General features: G+C 33.7%; 1 protein-coding gene across 8 annotated transcripts in view; it reads left to right on the top strand.

The window, feature by feature from the left end:
- The window catches only part of HDX (highly divergent homeobox), a 183,248-nt gene extending 168,022 nt beyond the window's left edge, over positions 1–15,226 (top strand). For 4 of the 8 annotated variants that reach the window (XM_008978145.3, XM_003824431.5, XM_003824432.6 and 1 more), the window contains 2 exons: positions 6,809–6,931; positions 11,097–15,226. In XM_008978145.3, the coding sequence (XP_008976393.2) occupies positions 6,809–6,931; positions 11,097–11,222 (249 nt within the window). In that variant the 3' untranslated portion in view covers positions 11,223–15,226. The remainder of the gene's footprint in view (positions 1–6,808; positions 6,932–11,096) is intronic. The other 4 variants (XM_063601718.1, XM_055106097.2, XR_008622702.2 and 1 more) reach the window with 3 other exon arrangements.
- Positions 15,227–21,434: the final 6,208 nt, after the last annotated feature.

The raw sequence follows: 21,434 nt of genomic DNA, 5'->3' as shown, positions 1-21,434 counted from the left end.
GGAACTTCTGAAATCTTGGCCACACAGTCCTTTTCATACACAAAAGTTCTTGTTATGGAATGTCATTAGTGTTCAAAGCAGAGATTAGTAATGTTAAAATGTTAACAGAAAATAACATTTAATCAGAAAATATAACAGCTGTCATTTCCTCAAAAATCTTTTCAGTTTTACCATAATTGAAATGTATGCCATCCAACAGATTCTGTTTTCCAAATATTCATAACATGTCAAGCTTTAAAATATTGAATATTGTAAACACAGAAGGAAAATATCTTTTGAAACGTGTTTCCTAGATGGTCAAAGAACATGATGAAATCCTATATTTTGACTGTATTTTCAACTAACAGAATTATAAGTTTGTTGGTTCTGAAATACAAGAGATTACGATAATCTCTCCTACATGGTCATATAATATTTCTAAATGCCCAGTTCAGGATTTCAATGTCTCTGCATGCCACAGCTTGGCACAGGTTGTGGAAACTACAGACGAAAGGACTAGATTGCACAGCTGTTAAGAGTGCTCCTCTTAGCACTCTCAAATATGTCAAAGAGGGTTGGGCCCAGGACTCAGAGGATTCTTTCCAAGACCTCTCCCCTCTTGGGTGGCAGTCTCCTTGAAAAGGTTTGGCGCTAAAAACCAGAGTAGGGCAGGGCAGAGTGTCTAGTCCAGAAATGTTTGTTAATATTTTCACCGAACTCTCAAGAGCATTGTGTTAATCCAGTGTTTTCCATTGTAATAAATTCTGTGGAAACAAAGGGGTCATTCACTACCCCATTAGGGATTTTTTAAATATGTTTTATGTAAGTGTCTCAGGCTTGGCAGTTCCATAAAGTTCTTTTTTTAATCCTCAAAATTCAGCACTTATATAGAAAATATATGTTTTTGTAATCATGATTTTAAAATTTTTCAACTCACCTCACATGAACTTTGTTACTTCTAAGGGAAAGGTAAGCAAAACCTCATATAGCAGTTCTTGTTACTGATTTCAGGATGTTGGTTTTAAAAAGCTCTACCAGTTTAGTAATTTATCTGTCTTCAGAGAAAATGTTGTACCCTAGTTATATACACATACTAGTGTTTCTTGTTTGGGGATGAAAACCACATTGTTGATATCTTAAGTACCATTATGCATCACTTAATGATGGGGATAAATTCTGAGAAATGCATTGTTAGGCAATTTTGTCATTGTGCAAAACATCATAGAGTGTACTTACACAAACCTAGATGTATATAGCCTACTACATACCTAGGGTATATGGTATAGCTTATTGCTTCTAGGCTACAAACCTGTACAGCATGTCACTGTATTGAATACTGTAGGCAATTGGAACACAAATAAGTATTGTGTATCTAACCATAGAAAAGTTAATGCATTGTACTATGATGTTATGATGGCTACAACATCACTAGGTGATAGAAATTTTTCAGCTCCATTATAATTTTATGGGATGACTGTCATTATATGTGGCACATTGTTGACTGAAACGTTGTTATACAACACATGATGATATCTTCATCATAAACCTCCTGTGAGAAGAGACTTATTTTATTCACCTATGTGTTACCTGGTTGAGAGCCTGTCATATAATTGTTCAACTATAACTATAGTTATAGTAGTTGCTGAGTGAGTGAACAAATGACTTAATTTATCTTTGGAAATAATTTTAAAACTATTATGCAAGTACTCACTTATATAAAATCAGGAGCTGGATCATTGTATTTTTCCCCTACACTGAATTATACAGTCTCTCATTCTTGAGATTTCATGTAGCAAACTGAAAGAATGTTTCCAATGGTGCATTTGATAATTATTACTATGCAACCATCCATACTCATTTTGGTCATAGTGGAGTTTTTGACTGAGATACATCACTAGAAATCCATGTTCTTAGGAATTCTAAATAACACAAAATGTTTATGAGACACTTTGATGGGCTCAGTACCTGAGGCAAGAGTAACTGCATCATAAAATAGCACCTCAGACTTGGCAGTCATTAATAGCTTGCTCAGAGATCAAAGCTCTGGTCAATGTGGAAACTGGAGTTCTCCTTACTATCATCTTGACGAAGAACTAACAAAGCTTACTCAAAATGTAGGTAGGGTTTTAACAACAATAAAAATACGATAGATCTTGTTTTATGATATTCAGTAACTGATGTTATGATACTAGTTCCTCTCACAAGCATTGATTTACTTAGAAAATCTTGAAAGTATACATAAATTACTGCCTGTTATCTAGGAAGTATTTAATAGGCTTGCAAAGCAGCTCTGTGAAGAAAATGTCTGCAATATTAAATTATCTTAAAGCTGTTTATATTTTTCAAACATTGCATAAATACTGAGGAGGAGAAATATTTGCATGAAGAATTAGAAGTCTGCATACCAAAAGATGCTTCATGACTTTTGCAAATGTGAATCAATGTTTCCTAATACACTTGAATGCAACTAAGAAGGACTGTGCATTCAAACCAGATACTACTATAATGATAACGTATATCTCTTGTATTAGAAACGACTTCCTGGTTAGCACTTTACTAATACTACTGCTCCAACAATGAATACTAATAAAGCAAAGGCTTAAATTTAGTAAAATATATTATGACAGGAGCATGTTCAGGTAAAAAAAGTTTTTAACTAAGCTGATAAAATAAATGATATAGTAAAGATGTTAATAGATTGAATATGATAAATACTACACCATCCTCTCAATTGAAACAACAAAAATATCCATGTAACCAATTAATTTTAATATACTTTAATTTGGTTTTTTGAACAAATGCTCTTAAAAGTCCTGCTATGATTTTGAGACCAGTTTGCCAGATGCAAAGAATAGTCATAGGCTACTTCCATGTTTTTTGAAATGGTAACTGGCTGATTATTTTTTTAGAATCATTTTTACTTTTTAATGGTAAACTGACAAGTAAGAGTTGTGTATATTTATAGGGTACAAAATGCTGTTATGATTTATGAATACCAAGTGGATTAATTAAATCAAACGACATAACATATCCACCACCACAGATACCATATTTTGTGGTGAAAACATTTCAAATTTTCTCATAGTGATTTTGAAATGTACAATATATTATTATTATTTACCATATTCACCATTCATACAATTCAGCATATAAAAAATACTTTATTGTTTGAAAAAACATGGAGAGAATTGGAGAACGTTATGCTAAATGAAATAAGCCATTAACAAAAAGACTCCCATCACATTCTCACTTAATGTGCGCAATCAAAAACAATCAAATTCAAACAAGCAGAGAGTAGAATGGTGGTTACCAAGGGCTTCTGGGAGGCTGGGAAATAAGGGAATGATGGTCAGAGGATACAAAGTGTCAGTTAGACAGAAGGAAGAGGTTTTATTTCCTCCCTTTGGGATAGACTTTATTTTTAATCAGGTTACTTGATGCATAATTTTCATACAATAAAATTCATCTTCTTAAGTATACAGTTAAATGAGTTTTGACAGGTGGACATAGTTGTGTAAACACCACCATAATTTGTTTATTCACCTGCTAATGAAGTCTTGAACTCCTTCTGGTTTGGGACTATTATAAATAAACCTGCTATGAATATTGATGTATAAGTCTTTTTATGACATGTGTTTTCATTTATCTTGGGTAAATACCTCAAAGTAGGATTGCTGAGTCTTACGTTAAGAAAGATTGTGTTGAATTTCTTAAGAAACTGCCAAAATATTTTCCAAAGTAGCTGTACCATTTTACACTTTCACCAATAATGTATGTATTAATAAATCAAAAATAAAATTGTAAGTCCCTCAGCCATCTGAATGAACCCCCCCTCTTGGCCAAGGGCATTTCAAAGTTAACTTGAAAAATTAGTTCAGGCCATGATGGGAAGGGCGAGCTGGCCATGCCTCATTATATCTTCCTCCCGTTTGGAATCACTGATAAAACAGATTCTTTAAGTCTGATAAGAAACACTTACAATCTATTCTCTCTGAAGCCTACTACCTGGAGCCTTCATCTGCAAGATAAAACCTTGGTCTCCACAACCCCTAATCATAACTCAGACGTTCCTTTCTGTTGATAACACTTTCATGCAATTTCCAATGAGAAAATCTTTGAATCTGTGTTTGACCTGGAAGCCTCTGCTTCCAGTTGTCCCCCCTTTCTGAACCAAACCAATGTACAATTTACAAATATAGATTTATGCCTTGTGTCTTTCTAAAATGTATAAAATCAAGTGGTGGCCCAACCACCTTGGGCACATTTCTCAAGATCTCCTGAGGGTTGTGTTACAGGCCATTGGTCACTCATATTTGGCTCAGAATCAATCTCTTCAAGGATTTTATAGAGGTTGACACGTTTTGTCAACATGTATGAGACTTCTAATTGCTCCACATTCTTGTCAGCACTTGGTACTGTCAATCTCTTTAACTATTGTAATATGTCAGTAGTAGTATCTATTTGGGGTTTTAATCTGTATTTCTTTAAGAACAAATGATATTAAGCATATTTTGACGTGCTTATTGGTCATTCAGATACCTTATTTGATGAAGAGTGTGTTCAAATATTTTGCTTTTTACTCTGTTGCTCATCTCATAATTGAGTTGTAACAGTTCTTCATGTATTCTGAATCCAAGTCCTTTGTCAGATGTATGGTTTGAAAATATTTTCTCCCAATACGTGGTTTTATTTTTATTTTCTTTACAATATATTTTAAAGAGCAAAGTTGTTTTTTGTATCGTTTTGTTTTGTTTGTTGACATAGGGTCTCACTGTCACCCAAGCTGAAGTGCAGTGGTACGATCATGGCTCAACACAACCTCAAACTCTTGGGCTCAAGCAGTCCTCTTGCTTCAGCCTCCTGAATAGCTGGGACTATAGCTGCATGCCACCACACCATACCATGTCAGGCTATATATATATTTTTTTTTGGTAGAGACAGGGTTTTGCTATGTTGCCCAGGCTGGTTTAAAACTCCTGACCTCATTTTATAAAATAGGTCTTTCTTGAGGCTAGGCACAATAATGCATCCCCGTAATACCAACACTTTGGGAGACTGATGTGGGAGGATCGCTTGAGACCAGGAGTTCAAGACCAGCCTGGGCAAAATAAGGAGACCCCATTTCTACAAAAAAGTTAAAAAATAATTAGCCACGGATGGTGGTGCATACCTGTAGTCTAGCTACTGAGGTGAGAGGATCCCTTGAGCACAGTAGTTCAAGGTGGCAGTGAGCTATGATTGTACCACTGCACTCCAGTATGGGCAACAGAGCAAGTCCCTGTCTCTAAATAAAAAATAAATAAATAAATAAAATTGATTTAACTAAATAAATTAAAAGTTTTCTTTTTTTTAAAGTTCCATAATTTTTGTGTTCTATTTAAGAAACTTTTTGCCTAACCCAAGGCAACAAAGATTTTCTCCTCTGTTTTCCTCTAAAAGTTTCAGTTTTATTATGCATTTTAGTTTTAGGTCTATGATCCATGTCTTGTTACACTTTGTCTATGATGTGAGGTAAGGGCCGATAACTTTTTTTTTGCATGTGGATTTACATTTGTTTAACCACTGTTTATTGAAAGACAATACTTTCTTTATCTATTGGGTGACCTCAGCACCTTTGTTGAAAATCAATCGACCATTTTTGTGGGGATTTATTTCTGGTCTCTCTATTTTTTTCCATTGGTTGATATGTCTATCCTTATGCAATACCATCCTTTCTTGATTACTGTGGCTTTCATAGTAAATCTATTCAGAGCACTTTCATGGCCATTATCTTATTTGAGTGTTATAGCCCTCAAAGCTAGAACTGTCAGGGATTACCAGTATAATAACCATTTTACTGATGAGTAAAGAGAGTCTCCCACCCAAGTTTACAGTTATCAGTAGACCTGGCACTAGAATACTCCCAAATATTAGTCCAGTTGTTTTACCTATACAACTAGCAAAAATAGTAAAGAGTAACTGATTCTTACACCAATAGTACACAGTGGTACATTTTCAGATTTCTTGGAATAACAGACTCCTACTTAATCTGTGGAGGCTCAGCAAAAAACTTAAGACAATCTTAGTAATTTCAGGCTCTTCTTGGTGCAAATTCACCATTTAAGTTCTGAGTAGTTGGCTTTCTGAATGGCAAATTCAACATTACTGTGTCTGCTATTGCTCTTTGGGTTAATTGGACTCTATCTATTCCTAATCTTTTTTTTTTTTTTTTTTTTGAGACAGTCTCACTCTTGTTGCCCAGGCTGCAGTGCAGCAGCGCGATCTCTGCTCACTGCAACCTCTGCCCACCTCCAAGGTTCAAGTGATTCTTCTGCCTCAGCCTCCCAAGTAGCTTGGACTACAGGCACACACCACCATGCCCTACTAATTTTTGTATTTTTAGTAGAGACGGGGTTTCACCATGTTGGCCAGGCTGGTCTCAAACTTCTGACCTAAGGTGATCCACCTGCCTTGGCCTCCCAAAGTGCTGGGGTTACAGGTGTGAGCCACGCACCCAACCTCTATTCTTAATCTTAATCTGAATGCCAATTAGGCTTGATATAGGAGGGGTCTTTCCAAGAAGGGAGCTGTTTTTTGGTTTTTCTCTTACTGGAACTTATTGGATTGGTTTTTGATTTTATAAATCGTTTTCTATTAGTGATTTGCTTAAAAGGCATCCTGTGACTAACAGGATCATTTTCTTCCATGCTTTGTATTCCTTTATGTTAACATTTTGTTTTCTTTATTGTCCTTCTAATTTGATGGTTTTTTAGAATTTTATTGTGCATCAAACATGTACAGTCCTGGGTTTACATAAGGTAATTGTATCATTTGGTATTTTCTCTTTCAGAATGAAGAAGTCAAATTCATTGAAAATGAGCTCGAGATTCAAAAGCAAAAATACTTTAAACTTCAGACTTTTGTTAGAAGCTTGATATTAGCAATGAAAGCTGATGATAAGGAACAACAGCAGGTAGGTCCCAGGAAAGACTAGTAAGCTGCAATGTATCAAGTCAAAAAATGGTATGTCACACTTGGGTTCTTCACATGTTTTCATTTTTATACTTCATTTCTGCTTGGCAAGGAGGAAATATTTGTTATTTTATGACCTTTGTGAACAGTTTTCTTGAGAATAGATGCTCAGATTTTGTGTGCTCCTTCAGTGGAAAATCAAAATAATTGATTAACATGCTTTTAATGTCAGGTTAGTCTTTAGGTGAGGAAAATAACTTTAAAATTAATTTCAAAGAAATTTCTGAAATTGTTGATAGAAACTAGGCTACCCTAACTAGAGAGGCACATATTTTGGGACCTTTTGTGAATGAAAGAGTTAAAGCATTTCTTTGCGTCTCTTCTGGATCTTAATTTCCTGCCAACCTCCACTACAGTTCACAGATGTTTGGACATCTTCTATTCTGTAATGTGTTGCTCATCACTAAGAAAATATGAAATTACTTTGTGAAACTCTTTGTTTCCACAGTGCATCACTTACTTTTCCCAATTTAAGTATTTGAGTATTTGAATTTTTGACTCCAAAGATGAAATGTATTGTCTTTTGCATGTTGATGTGGGTTTTTGTTTACCAGTTCCTCCCAAATTATATTTTGTGTCTCATACATTCATGTGAGATCTATATAATAATTTGTTAAGCCTGCTAAAAACTATAGAATTTTAATAAATGTACCATGTAATATTAAATTATACCAAATTTTCATTTGAGCTATATGACATTATGCTGATTCCTTGTCACAGTTCTATAGGAGTAGTGTGAGACATATGTAACCCTTGTTTAGGAAACAGTCTCAGAGGTTTTTATTCATCAAGGAATGTCAGGAGTACAAATATTCATCTCTTATATCAAAGAAAGACAGCATGTATATAGCCCATCTCAGACATCCCTAAGGAAAAAGATTAAAGCCATAGCATCCCATAAGCCTCCCTTTTTTTCCCCAAGAAATAGCCTTTATATATTTTACTGCAGTGCTGAACCACAAAATTGAAACTAATGAATTTACTCATGAGGCTCAAACCAGCATGTATATTATGTGTCAAGTTTCATGAATTTTACTCCCCGTACACCCTGTCACACACACAGACATCTCAAGACAGTAGCTTTCACTTACCTTTGCCAGCTTAATTTAAGCATATTGGTTTATTATGTGAGTTATGTATATTCCACGACATACTGAAAATGTGTTTATTTTTTAGAAACCTAAAATGCAGATTTTAAATGAATAGGGGAGGTAGTTTTGAACATGGTCCCAAGAGTACTGTAAGTTTTAAATAACTGTGAATAAACAAAATTAGGTACAAGCAGAGGAATAACTTAAAGTGTGGCTCTTGTTTTGAAAGTCATAGCATGGTTGTGAATTGAGAGTTATATGGCCAAGTAACTAGCAAGTTTCTGTGCCTCTTGACATCTAGGAATAGTACACAGACCCCATTTTATTTTCTAATTCTAACTTCATTCCTGGTTTGGTTCTTTTCCCAAGACCAATAACAAATGTAATTAATGTGCATTTTTATTTTTCTCTTCCTCTTCTTTCCCTCTGATTAAAGACTAATAAATTAGTATATGGACAAAAGTTGGCTGAAAGAGAACATGATTCAAAAATTGTAGTGAACTTCATAGCCAGTATAATCAGCACCAAATAGAAACTACTAATTTGTATAATTAAGAATGAGTATAATGAATCTCAGAATATGGTCACAAAATATAGAAGACACGAATAGTAGTCCAAAAAAGTTATCTAGGTAATCGCTTAAACTACTGATCTTTACATCATGAAATATTTATAGGTTTATTTCTGGAAGGAGTTAATTTTTATTCTACCTAATAAAAGACAACCACATGTCACTGGTTTTTAATTTTAAAAAAGATCTTCAGTTTTCTTCCATTAATCTTTATTTGTGTAAGTTGAGTGAGATGTGTGGTCCACAGAATATTTTGGACCATTGAAGTAGTCCAGGGTTTACAAAATGTGATACTCTCTGACTGAAACACTAGATTACCCAAATATTTTGTTGTTGTTGTTGTTTAAATCAATAGCCACTTTAAAATCAAAGTAATATTTTCAGCATTATACTTAGTCATTTGCTATGGTCTTGCTTCCCCTGATAATTCACTGCGTGTTCCTAGCCAGATCAATTGCGTTTCTTGAACTTCAATTTCTCCACTTTGCAAGTGGGATAAGAATGATTAATACTACAGAACTTGATATTCATACCATAGGGTCTAGAATAAGTGTTATAGATCTGAGCATACGGAAAATGCTTTAATCTCTTGGGAAAAATGACCGTAGGTCAGACCCTGAGGATAGTTGTCATTTATGAAACATTTGTAATAAAGAAAGTTAATTGTATTCACGTTAGTATCTGTGAAAAAGGCAGTTCCAACAATTGTTATAATCCAAAGATTTTTTTCAGTTGCAAATCTAGTAAGATATTGAAAGAAGAATTTTAAAGTGGACCACATGTATTAGTTGTGCCCTATGCTACCTCAGATATTAAAATTTTTATATTTTTTACTGCACTCATTTTACTCAACTACTTATAATGCAGTAACAAAGAAATAAATAATAATGCTTCTTTGATTTGTAATCTCCCCACTAGAAATTAGAAATTAGAATATCATGAAATCTTATTCTCTTGACTTTCTGACTCTAAGAACATGTTCAGTCAATGTTAATTTGAACACTTTCTCCTCTTTAATATGGCATCTTCAGAATTGCAAAGCGAGTTAAATCCAGTGATGTATTTCATATAGACTGATCAGCCAATGTCAGAAAAGACCCCATTGCACTGGGACTGGGTTAGTGGTAAAACACTTTTCTAGGAGAAAATGGCTCCGTGTCCTATTACTGCAATCTAGCCACTTAGAAAGCAGGCATTACCTTTAAGTTAGTTTACTGTGTATATACTCTCAGTTCCAGCAATAAATTAATGAGAAATTCAATTTTATAAAATAAATAATAACAGCTAGTCTGCCAGATAGGGGTTAGTCTTCCCTTACATAGCCTGATAAAAATGAGAATGTTTTGATCTTGCCCCTGTGCTACAAGGCAGGAAGTATAGGATTTGCAGCTGCCACTTATTTTAATAAAGAGAATGAGTGCATACTGTCTTATTTCAACAGTGGATTTCATATATTCTCCAACATGCTCTTTCTGTTCCTTAATTGGCTAGTGACAAGCTTTCATTTCTTCCTGTTCCCTTGGTCCTTATTTACCACTGCACCCAAAGCCCACATTACAAGTAATACTGTCTAAAAATTGCCAGATATGCTACATTATTCTTAGTATTGGAAGCAGCAAATCAATCATTAAGTTCAAAGTTCCTCATGGTCAAGTGAACATTAGCATTGTCAGCTGCGTAAAACTTGATTAATCATTTATTTCTTTAGAATGGGTGCATGTTCTACAACTTCAGATAAAATAATTAGACCATGACAAAGCTTATTTCATCATTATTGGATTATCCTTATTACTCAAGCAGAGAAATGAGTAGCCCTCCAGATACATCATTACTACAGATAGATCCACTGATTCAGCTGTGCCCTGGTGGGTGCTTGGCCATCTGTAGGTATGAACATAGCCTTAGGAAAGAAAAAATAAATTTACTTGGTCTTTTCAAGTTGTTAAAATTTAGTCTAAAGTAAAATAGCTGGAGGTTTTTCGTAACTACTAAGTTCTTTCTCCCACTAAAGAACAAAATAGTCTTTTGTTAAATGCAGTCTTCTACAAAGGACAGCATAACTGGCATGAATATTTTAACAAAGAACGCAATTTTAAATCCCTTAAACAGTGATCAATGCACACTCAAAACTAGTATGAAAATCACTAACCTCAAACACTTCAAAGCACTTGGTTCAGAAGAGTTGCTCATTTCCCTCCTAATATCCCCTTTGTACAAGTTCTACTCTACAGAATTCACACTTTCAACATCTAGAATTTTGTTACCTTCTGAATAATGTATGAAGAATTTTTCTTTTAGGTAAGGCATTGTCTAAGATCCTGAAATATAAATTATTCTTTAAATCCATAAGGATAATTCACCATGGGAGGACTACAACTATTAATATAAATTGGAAAACAATTTATCCACATACTAATCCAAAAATATTAATTTTTTTTATTCAGGCACTGCTGTCAGATTTACCTCCTGAATTAGAGGAAATGGATTTCAATCATGCCTCGCTGGAGCCTGATGATACCTCATTCAGTGTATCTTCTTTGTCAGAGAAAAATGTCTCAGAAAGTTTGTGATTTCAGTTGGAGGGAATATATGATACAGTCTTTTGGCTTCGTAACAGGTGTGCATTTCAAGATAACTGCATTCTGTTGCCCTGGTATTCTTTAGTTGGGAAAACACATTGTTGAAACGGACGTATTCTGTGAAGAATGTACAAGATATAATGGCTACAGTGCAAAAAAAATGTAGGTGAAATTTAAAAGCATTGTTTGAGAGAGTATTTTTTTAACTGATGGAACTCTGGAAAAAAATTATATTTAAGTTTCAGCAGTTTAACCCTGAAATTCATTATGTCTAATTTTTAACCAGAGACAAAATAACTAAAGACATTTCAGCATTGCTTATCAAGTTGCTACAGCTTGATTAGTCTTGTTTTTGTAGCCATTACATCTTCTTTCTTCTTCTCTCCTTTTCCTATCATCCAACTTACACTTTTTCTCAGGAAAGTGGACTGAACATTTAAAACAAAACTTTAAAAAATTATTTAACTCATTATTTAATGAGTTCTCTGATTTACTTTTTAACCCCTATGAAAATTTGACTTAAACTAATGACTGAAAATTGAAATGATTACAGGTATGTAATTGTAAATTGCTGGTGTTCTTCTATTATCTAACCCAAATATTTGTGTGGGGGTGGGGAAGCACAATGGAAAGGTAATTTAACCAACATAACGTCAAATAAATTACGAAGTGTACAGAAACAAAATGTTGTCAAAATTAGTCTTGATGGGGATTCTTCATTACTACAAATGACAAGTATTGATACGATTGACATTCCAGTAGTAAATTTGTATAACTGGGTTAGATGAAGTGTTACACAAATATTTTAAATTTATCACCATCTTTATAATTCTTTTTTAGTTCTTACATGTTATGAAACAGGAAGTCAAGGTAAGCTGCTGAGATTTTTTAAAAATTTAGTCATTCAGCTTTGCCACAAAATTTACCTCATTTCCATATGAGGCCTGTACAGAGCCATCAGCCAAGGATAGTATTCAAAAAGAGTTATACTACTTTGGTTGTAAATCACAGTCTTCTGAATTCCATGAATACTATTCTATGAGTACACACCTAAAATGGGCAAGCTACCCAGTTTTCTATTAGTAGGTACCAGATGGCAACACACTGTAGACTGTTCTTTGTAGTTCTTCCTTTCTGGAGTACCAGATGGTATTACCAAGACCCATAGAAGAAAAAATGTCAGTTTCTCCCTAAGCCCACAGTGTCATATATTTGTGACTTGGCAGTGTGCAATTGTGTTGCATGGTTAAATTACTATCTATACCTAAAAGATTAATGAAGTAGCTGGATGGCTGTTTCAGTCATCAAGTTTCTGTTTCCAATTTGTTTTTAATTTTTGTTGGTACCTAGTAGGTATTCAGATATTTTTAAAAATTTGTAATCAGAGCCAAATTTGATCTTGAAATTTACTAATACTAACTTATGAACACAGAAAGGGAGTCATAAATGTCTTTACCCTTGAAGTGTCCCATCCTCCCACACACACAAATAGGTAAGCTCCCACTGATAGTCTTTCATTTTGTCACTTATTTGTTTATATTGCTGCCATACTACTGATATGGTCCCTTTGTTAGTAGGAATATTTCAGTGTTCAGATATGCTTCCTTGAGCCATATGGAGTTTTGCAAACAATAGTTAGTTTTTCTTGCTGACAAGTCAAATTCCATTCAGAGACAGCAGCAGAGAGTAACAGAGCCTCAAATATTACGATTAAATGTACCAGTCACACCAACTCCTCCATGAGATGAAGAGTCGCCCCCATATACAACGAAGTTAGAAACCACTTATTAAGTAGCATGAACAAATTCCAGGTCTTCAAGTCTCTCCTAGGGTCTGCTTCATAGTCATTGAGTTTATCTTTCAAACATAATTACTTCTGCTTCAATTTAAGCCCCTTCTTATTTGGTTCTCATTGCAAATTAACTATAGGTATATTCTCTCCTACAGCTTTTAACACTATAGATTTTATTTGTCACGCATCAGCCATTAGTCACTAAATCGAAAAATACTTGTTGAGCTCCTGCTATAGAGAAGACACTGTGCTGGACATTGGATTTCTCAGCAAGCTGTAAACGTCACAAATAATTATTTCTTGTTAACATCTTCTATGATATTAATAAACCACATTTAAGTAGAATTTTTAATTGATTTAAGGTTCTGCTAGGTGTGATTCTTAGAAGGATTCCTAGTCCACAATTTTGAGAGAAAGCATAGATGATCTTTTTGTCTCTGTTTAACATTTCATCAAAATAGAAACTGTATAAATCATAACAATACATTTAGAACTCCTTTTGTCTTGAAATTTGTGTTTCAGCACCAGAATATTTTTCTTCACCATCATTGGAATTAAAACACTTCTAAAATGAAATGTGGCTATTCTGTAGCAGGAACCGAAGGAAATACCTCTATCTATAGAAAAAGAATCATAATTGCCAGATTGAAATTATTCATGGTAGACTTTGAAAAAGATGTCAAGGTCAAGCTTTGAAAAGTTGTTATGAAGAAAGTATATTTTTTACATATGTAGATAGGAGTTGGTTTTGAGATATGTTAGAGCAGGAAAAATTATCAGCTTATAATTACTCTTGTGGACATCTTCATGGCTGGGGATAAAAATTAACTAACTAGTGTTTCTTTCTTTAGGGCTTTGAGATTATTAAAACAGACCTTACTATCTGAAGGCTCTCTCAGGGAGACAGAAGCCAATGTGGAAAAAAACAAAAAACAAAAAACAACAAGAAAAAACTTCTTTTTTTCTTTCAACTACATTTCTATGTCTGCTTTAAGCTTAGAACAGCCAAGCAGTTTTTAAGCCAGAAATGTGTATGTAAGAGCGCTTACCTTCCAAAATGTGTACATATGAAAAAAAAAGGAAGGTATTTTCTTCTTTTCAGCCAAGCTAAACTTATTCACAAGAAAATGAGAATTGCAATTGCTCTGGAGAATAGGAAAATTAGCACATGCAAAGAAAACCTTAAAAGAAAATTGGCCTCTTCATGGAAACTGGGGATGTTTTGTCCTAAGGTCAGTTATCAACAGCAGGATTTTTGTATTGCCATTGCAAGCATGTGATAGAAATGTTTGTTATTGTTGGAGAAGAAAAGGCTGAGACCCAATTATACCCTGTACTCTTTATTCGACCAAGACCTCAAAAGATGTCAAAGAAGCCATTTCTCCAAAGACAGCAACATCTATTGTGAGGCACTTTCATATTCAGCAGTCTGTAAGTTTGTAGGAGAAAACATAAGTGGTTAATTTAAAATAATTTTGGGCTCTAAAATGGACTTTGTTGCCTTTTTTGGTGGGGGTGGTGGGAATCGGATTCAGCCCATTTCCAAGGGATAGTTTCTTCATCTCAGACAACTATTTTGTGATCCTTTTTAAAAGACATTCTGAAAACTTTAACTCCTGCCCTTCTTCCGTATTACAGTTGCGTTATTCCAGAAATATTGTCTACTTTTTTAATATATTAGATTTTCATTCAGATCTGAAACATGCACACATGTGATAGGTTAGCTTTTTAAGGGAGTTATCAGTACCACTGTATCTAAATGTTAGGTAAATGGGTAGATTTCTCTTTGAAGTTGGTATTTTCCTTGGCAGACAGCACTGTATCATGCTCTTCACCAAGCTATGCTCTGTAATGCTATAATCAAGGAGGCTACTAACTTGTGAACCTACAGTCAACACACCATTGCTGAAAACAAACTTTCATTAAGAACAGATTTGCTAGGGGGAAAAAAGAGTAAAGTGATATTTTCACGCAAATATAATTAAAATTGTTTCATTAAAATATATACTGAGTGTATATTGCTCCACACTGAAATTTTATTTTGCATTAACTTGTTAAGTAATTAATTTTAGCAATCCTGCATCCCATTTTACTAGTACTACCTCTGAAATATACTGTCACCTTAAAACCACATCAGACTGTAATGTGAATTTTTGTAGAGTTTTTATTTAAACTTTTATAGAGGCAATAAATGATTTCCAACTAATAGACATCTATTTCTTTATTTTAATATTTATTTTTATAAGCCTTTGTGTTGTAAGCACTTTCCTCTTTTAAAGTGGATTATTTTCTCCCCAAAATACGGTTCTGATAAAATGAAAAATGAAGAGAATAATAAGGTGTTGGGTGTCAAAGAAGGGAGAAAATGGAGTGCTCATGTGAAAACTGAGTTGATTTCCAAGCTGACATGTGTACCGTCCTTAACTGACTTTACTTAACTCCAGTACCAATGGAATAAAGTGAATATTTTGTAATAGACAACAAATATGTCTGGGATATTATATTTAAATGGTAACATCAGCAAGTAAATTGCACAGTATAACAAAGTGTTATTTTTACAAGAGGTTTTTTTGTTTGTTTTAAATGTGGCGATGTTGCATCTAACTTTTCCTGGTTCTCTTCAAAACTACTTAAACATGCTTTCAATTTGTGTGAAATATGTCCATGCCTTGTCAAAGCCTTTTACCAATTAAAACTCTTCATGTTACCTAACTAGTGGGGAAGGAATAAGAAAGGGCAAGTGGTATGTTTTAAATAGCATAACAGCAGTTTTTCTTCCCAGTTGGTAAATTTTCAAGAACATTGCAAGGAGTGAATCACATACAAATGTGCATCTCAAATGACTGAAGTCTTTCTCAGATCTGCAAAATTATTGACTTAAGATGGTGAAATCATTTTATTTTAGATAAGTGAATGAGTATCATTGCAAATCTATTTAAAAGACAAGTCAATGGATGAGTATGTCCATAAGATCGAGTGATATTTTTCACATCAAATGAAACTAAAGAAGTTTCACATGTTTGTTTATATTTCTTTATAAAAGTAATAAATGTTCATTGCAGAGATTTTAGAAAATGTAGAAAATATATTAAAAAACAGAACCACTTGTAATCCCATCGCCCAGTAAGAATCATTATTACATTTTAGAATATTTCATTCCAGTCATTTCTTCCACATATTATGTTCTCAAATATATATTTACAAAACTGGAATTGTGCTGAATATGCAGATGTGTGTCCTGCTTTTTCTCTTAAAAATGTATTGAGATCATTTTCGCATGTGAATTTGGCACAAGATATTTCTCCCCCAATTACATTTGGACTCAGGGGGGGAAAGCATTTTTTGTTTTGGTTTTGGTTTTTCTTTGTTTGCTTGTTTTTAAGCATTTTATTCATCTGAGGTTATTTTTCGCATTTGTTTATTTTTTGAATTATTGTTGGTACACAGTAGGTGTGTATATTTAAGGGGTACAGGACATGTTATGATACAGGCTTGCAGTGTGTAATAAACACATCACGGAAAATGAGATATCTATCCCCTCAAGCATTTATCCTTTGAGTTACAAACAATCCAATTACACTCTTCATGTTATTTTAAAATATACAATTAAGATATTATTAACTATGTCACCCTATTGTGCTATCAAATAGTAGGACTTATTTATTATATCTAATTATTTATTTTTTGTACTGGTTAACCATTCCCACCCACCATACCCCGCCCCCCACCCACCACTACCCTTCCCAGCTTCTGGTAATGATCCTACTCTCTATGTCCATGAGTCCAATTGTTTTGATTTTTAGATCCCACAAATAAGTGAGAACATGTGATGTTTGTCTTTTTGTGCCTGGCTTATTTCACTTAACATTATGATCTCCAGTTCCATCCATGTTGTTGCAAATGACTGTATCTCATTCTTTTTGATGGCTGCATAGTACTCCATTATGTATATGTACCACACTTTTTTTATCCATTCATCTGTTGATGGACGTTAAGGTTGCTTCCAAATCTTAGCTATTGTAAACAATGTTGTAACAAAGATAGGAGTGCAGATATTTCTTTGATGTACTTATTTCCTTTCTTTTGGGTATATACCTAGCAGTGGGAATGCTGGATCATACAAGTAGCTCATTTTAAAAATTTTTGAGGACTCTCCAAACTGTTCTCCATAGAGGTTGTGCTAATTTACATTTCCATCAACAGTGTACAAGGGTTCCTTTTTATCCACAGTCTCACCAGCATTTGTTAGTACCTGTCTTTTGGATACAAGCCATTTTAACTAGGGTGAGATATCTCATTTCAGCTTTGATTTGCATTTCTCTGATGATCAATGATATTGAGCATCTTTTCATATGCTTGTTTTTCACTTGTATGTCTTCCTTTGAGAAATGTCTATTAAAATCTTTTGCCCATTTTTAATCAGATTATTAGATTTTTTCTATAGAGTTGTTTGAGCTCCTTATATTTTCTGGTGATTAATCTCTTCTCAGATGGGTACTTTGCAAATATCTTCTCCCATTCTGAGGGTGTTCTCTTCATTTTGTTGATTTTATCCTTTGCTGCGCAGAAGCTTTTTAACTTGATGTGATCCCATTTGTCCAGTTTTGCTTTGGTTGCCTCTGTGTTTGGGGTCTCATTCAATAAATCTTTGGTCAGACAAATTTCCTGAAGATTTTCCCCATTGTTTTCTTAGAGTAGTTTCATGTCTTAGATTTAAGTCTTTAGTCCACTTTTCTTTACTTTTTGTATATGGCAAGAGATAGGGGCCTAGTTTCATTCTTCTGCATATGGATATCCAGCTTTCCTAGCTAGCACCATTTATTGAAGAGACTGTCCTCTCCCCAGCATATGCTCTCGGCACCTTTGTCAAAAATGAGTTCACTGCAGGTATGTGGATTTGCTTCTGGGTTCTGTTCTATTCTGTTACACTGGTCTATGGGTCTGTTTTTATGCCAGTACCATACTGTTTCGATAACTATTGCTCTGTAGTATAATTTGAAGTCAGATAATGTGATTTCTCCAGTTTTGCTCTTTCTGCTTAGGATAGCTTTGGCTAGTCTAGGTCTTTTGTGGTAGTATATACATTTTAGAATTGTTTTTCATATTTCTGTGAAGAATGCCATTGGTATTTTGATAGGAATTGCATTCAATCTGTAGGTTGCTTTGGGGAGTATGGACATTTTAACAATCTTGATTTTTCCAATACAGGAACATGGAATAATATTCCATTTTGGAGGGTCCTCTTAGATTTCTTTTATCAGTGTTTTATAGTTTTTATTATAGAGGTCTTTCACTTCTTTGCTTAATTCCTAGGTATTTATTGTGTGGTCATTGTAAATGGAGCAACTTTTTATGTTTTTTTTCATACTGTACACTGTTGGCATTTAGCAATGGTACTAATTTTTGTATGTTGATTTTTAGTCCTGCAATTTTCCTGAATTTGTTAATCAGTTTTAATCATTTTTTGGTGGAGTCTTTCGATTTTTCCAAATGTAAGATCATATCATCAGCCATCAGTATAATTTGACATCTTTGTTTCCAATTTGCATATGCTTTATATCCTTCTCTTGGCTGACTGCTCTAGCTAAGGCTTCCAGTACTATTTTGAAGAACAGTGGTTAGAGTGGGCATCCTTGTCTTGCCCCAGATCTCAGAGAAAAGGCTTCCAGCTTTTTCTCATTCAATATGATATTAACTGTGGGTCTGTCATATATGGCTTTTATTTTGTTGAGGTATGTTCTTTCTATACCCAATTTTTTCAGGGTTTTTATTAGGAAAATATGTTGAATTTTATCAAATGATTTTTCAGCATCAATTAAAATGCTCATATGGTTTTTATCCTTCATTATGTTGATATGATGTTGATTTGTGCATATTGAAACATCCTTGCATCCTGGGATCAATCCAAATTTGTCATGATAAATAATCTTTCTAACGTATCATTAAATTCTCTTGGCTTGTATTTTATTGTGGATTTTTGTATCAATATTCATCAGAAATATTGGCCTGCAGTTTTCTTTTTTCTTTTCTTTTTTGTTTTGTTTTTTGTTGTTGTGGTGGTGGTGCCTTTGTCTGCTTTTGGTATCATGGTAATACTTGCCTTGTAGAATGACTTTGGAAGTATTCCTTCCTCCTCTCTTTTGTGTAATAGTTTGAGCAGGACTGGTATTGATTCTTCTTTAAATGTTTGGTAGAATTCAGCAATGAAATCAGCAGGTCCTGAGCTTTTCTTCAGTGGGAGACATTTACTATGGCTTTGACTTTGTTACTTATTTGTCGGTTCACATTTTGGATTTTCCTGGGTCAATCATAGTAGGTTGTAGGTATTTCTTCTAGGTTTTCTAATTTATTGGCATATAGTTGCTCATAGTAGCCACTAATGATCCTTTGAATTTCTTCAGTATCAGTTGTAAAGTCTGCTTTTCCATTTCTGATTTATTTATATGTTCTCTCTTTCTTTCTTAGCTGTCTGGCTAACGTTTTGTCAATTTTGTTTAACTTCTCAAATAAAAATTTTTGCTTCATTGATCTTTGGTATTGTTTTATTATTTCAATTTTATTTATTTCTTCTCTGATTTTCATTATTTATTGTTCTTATTTTGGGTTTGGTTTGCTCTTGCTTTTCTAGTTTTTCAAGATGCAAATTGTTCATTTGAAGTTTTCCTTTTTCTTTTTCTTTTTTTTCTTTTTTTTTTTTTTTTTTTTTTTTTTTTTTTTTTTTTTTTTTTTTTTTTTGGTGTAGGCGCTTGTAGCTATAAATTTCCCTCATAGTACTGCTTTTCTGCATACCATAGGTTTTGGTATGTTGTGTTTCCATTACTATTTGTTTCAAAAAATTTAAAGTTCCTTCATAATTTCTTTATTTACCCACGGTCATTCAGGGGCATATTGGCTTATTTTCCATGTATTTGTATAGCTTCCAAAATTCCTCTTTTTATTGATATCTAGTTTTATTCCTTTGTAGTCAGATAAGATGCTTGATATTATTTCAATCTTTTAAATCTTTTAAGACTTGTTTTGTGACTTAACATATGGTCTATTTTTTTAAAATAATCCATGTGCTGAGGAAAAGAATGTGTATTATTCAGCTCTTGAGTGAAATGTTATATAAATGTCTGTTAGATTCATTTTGTCTATAGTGCAGATTAAGTCTGATGTTTCTTTGTTGATTTTCTCTCTGGAAGATCTGTCCAGTGATGAACGTGGGGTGTTAAAATCTCCATCTATTATTGTATTGGAGTCTATCTTTCTCTTTAGGTCTAATAATATTAATTTTATATATCTGGGTGCTCCAGTGTTTGGTGCATATGTATTTAAAATTGTTATATCCTATTTCTAAATCGACCCCTTTATCATTATATAGTGACCTTCTTTATCTGTTTTTATAGTTTTTGTTTGGAAAGCTCTTTTGCTTGATATAAGTATAGCAACTCTTACTCTTTTTTGGTTTCCATTGGCATGGAAGATCTTTTTCCAACCCTTTATTTTCAGTCTATGTGGGTCTTTATAGGTGAAGTGTGTTTCTTGTAGGGAATAGATCAATGAGTCTTGTTTTTCATCCACTGAGGGAGTCCGCATCTTTTGATTGATAAGTGAGGACTTACTCCTGCCATTTTGTTATTTGTTTTCTGGTTGTTTTATGGTCTTCTCTTCCTTCTTTCTTACCTTCCTGTCTTCCTCTTGTGAGGGTGATTTTCTCTGGAGATATGATTTAGCTTTTTGCTTTTTATTTTTTTGCATATCCATTGTATGTTTCTTGGTTTGAAGTTACCATGAAGCTTGCCAATACTATCTTATAACCCATTATTTTAACTTAATAACTGCTTAACACTATTTGCATGAAAAAACAAACAAGCAAAAAATTAACTACTAAAAACTGTATGCCTTAACTTCCTCTTACCACTTTTTAACTTTTTGTTGCTTCAATTTATTAATATATCTGATTGCACTGTCTATGTCTTGAAAAGTTGTAGTTATTTTTGATTGGTTCATCGTTCAGTCTTTCTACTCAGAATAAGAGTAGTTTACACACTACAGTTACAGTGTTATAATATTCTGTGTTTTTCTGTGTATTTACTATTACCAGTGAGTTTTGTACCTTCAGGTGATTATTTATTGCTCATTAATGTCCTCTCCTTTCTGATTGAAGTACCTCCTTTAGTATTTCTTGTAGGACAGGTCTGGCGTTTATGAAATCATTCAGCATTTGTTTGTCTCAGAAAATTTTTATTTTTCCTTCATATCTGAAGGATATTTTCACTGGATGTACTATTCTGGGTTAAGTTATTTTCCTTCAGCATGTTAAATATGTTATGCCATTCTCTCCTGGCCTGTAAGGTTTCCATTGAAAAGTCTGCTGCCAGGTATATTGGCTCTCCATTGTATGTTATTTACTCATTTTCTCTTGCTGC

The sequence above is a fragment of the Pan paniscus genome, chromosome X (assembly GCF_029289425.2).
Source record: "Pan paniscus chromosome X, NHGRI_mPanPan1-v2.0_pri, whole genome shotgun sequence".
Classification (NCBI taxonomy): Eukaryota; Metazoa; Chordata; class Mammalia; order Primates; family Hominidae; genus Pan; species Pan paniscus.
This window is presented reverse-complemented; position numbering and strand designations above follow the sequence as displayed.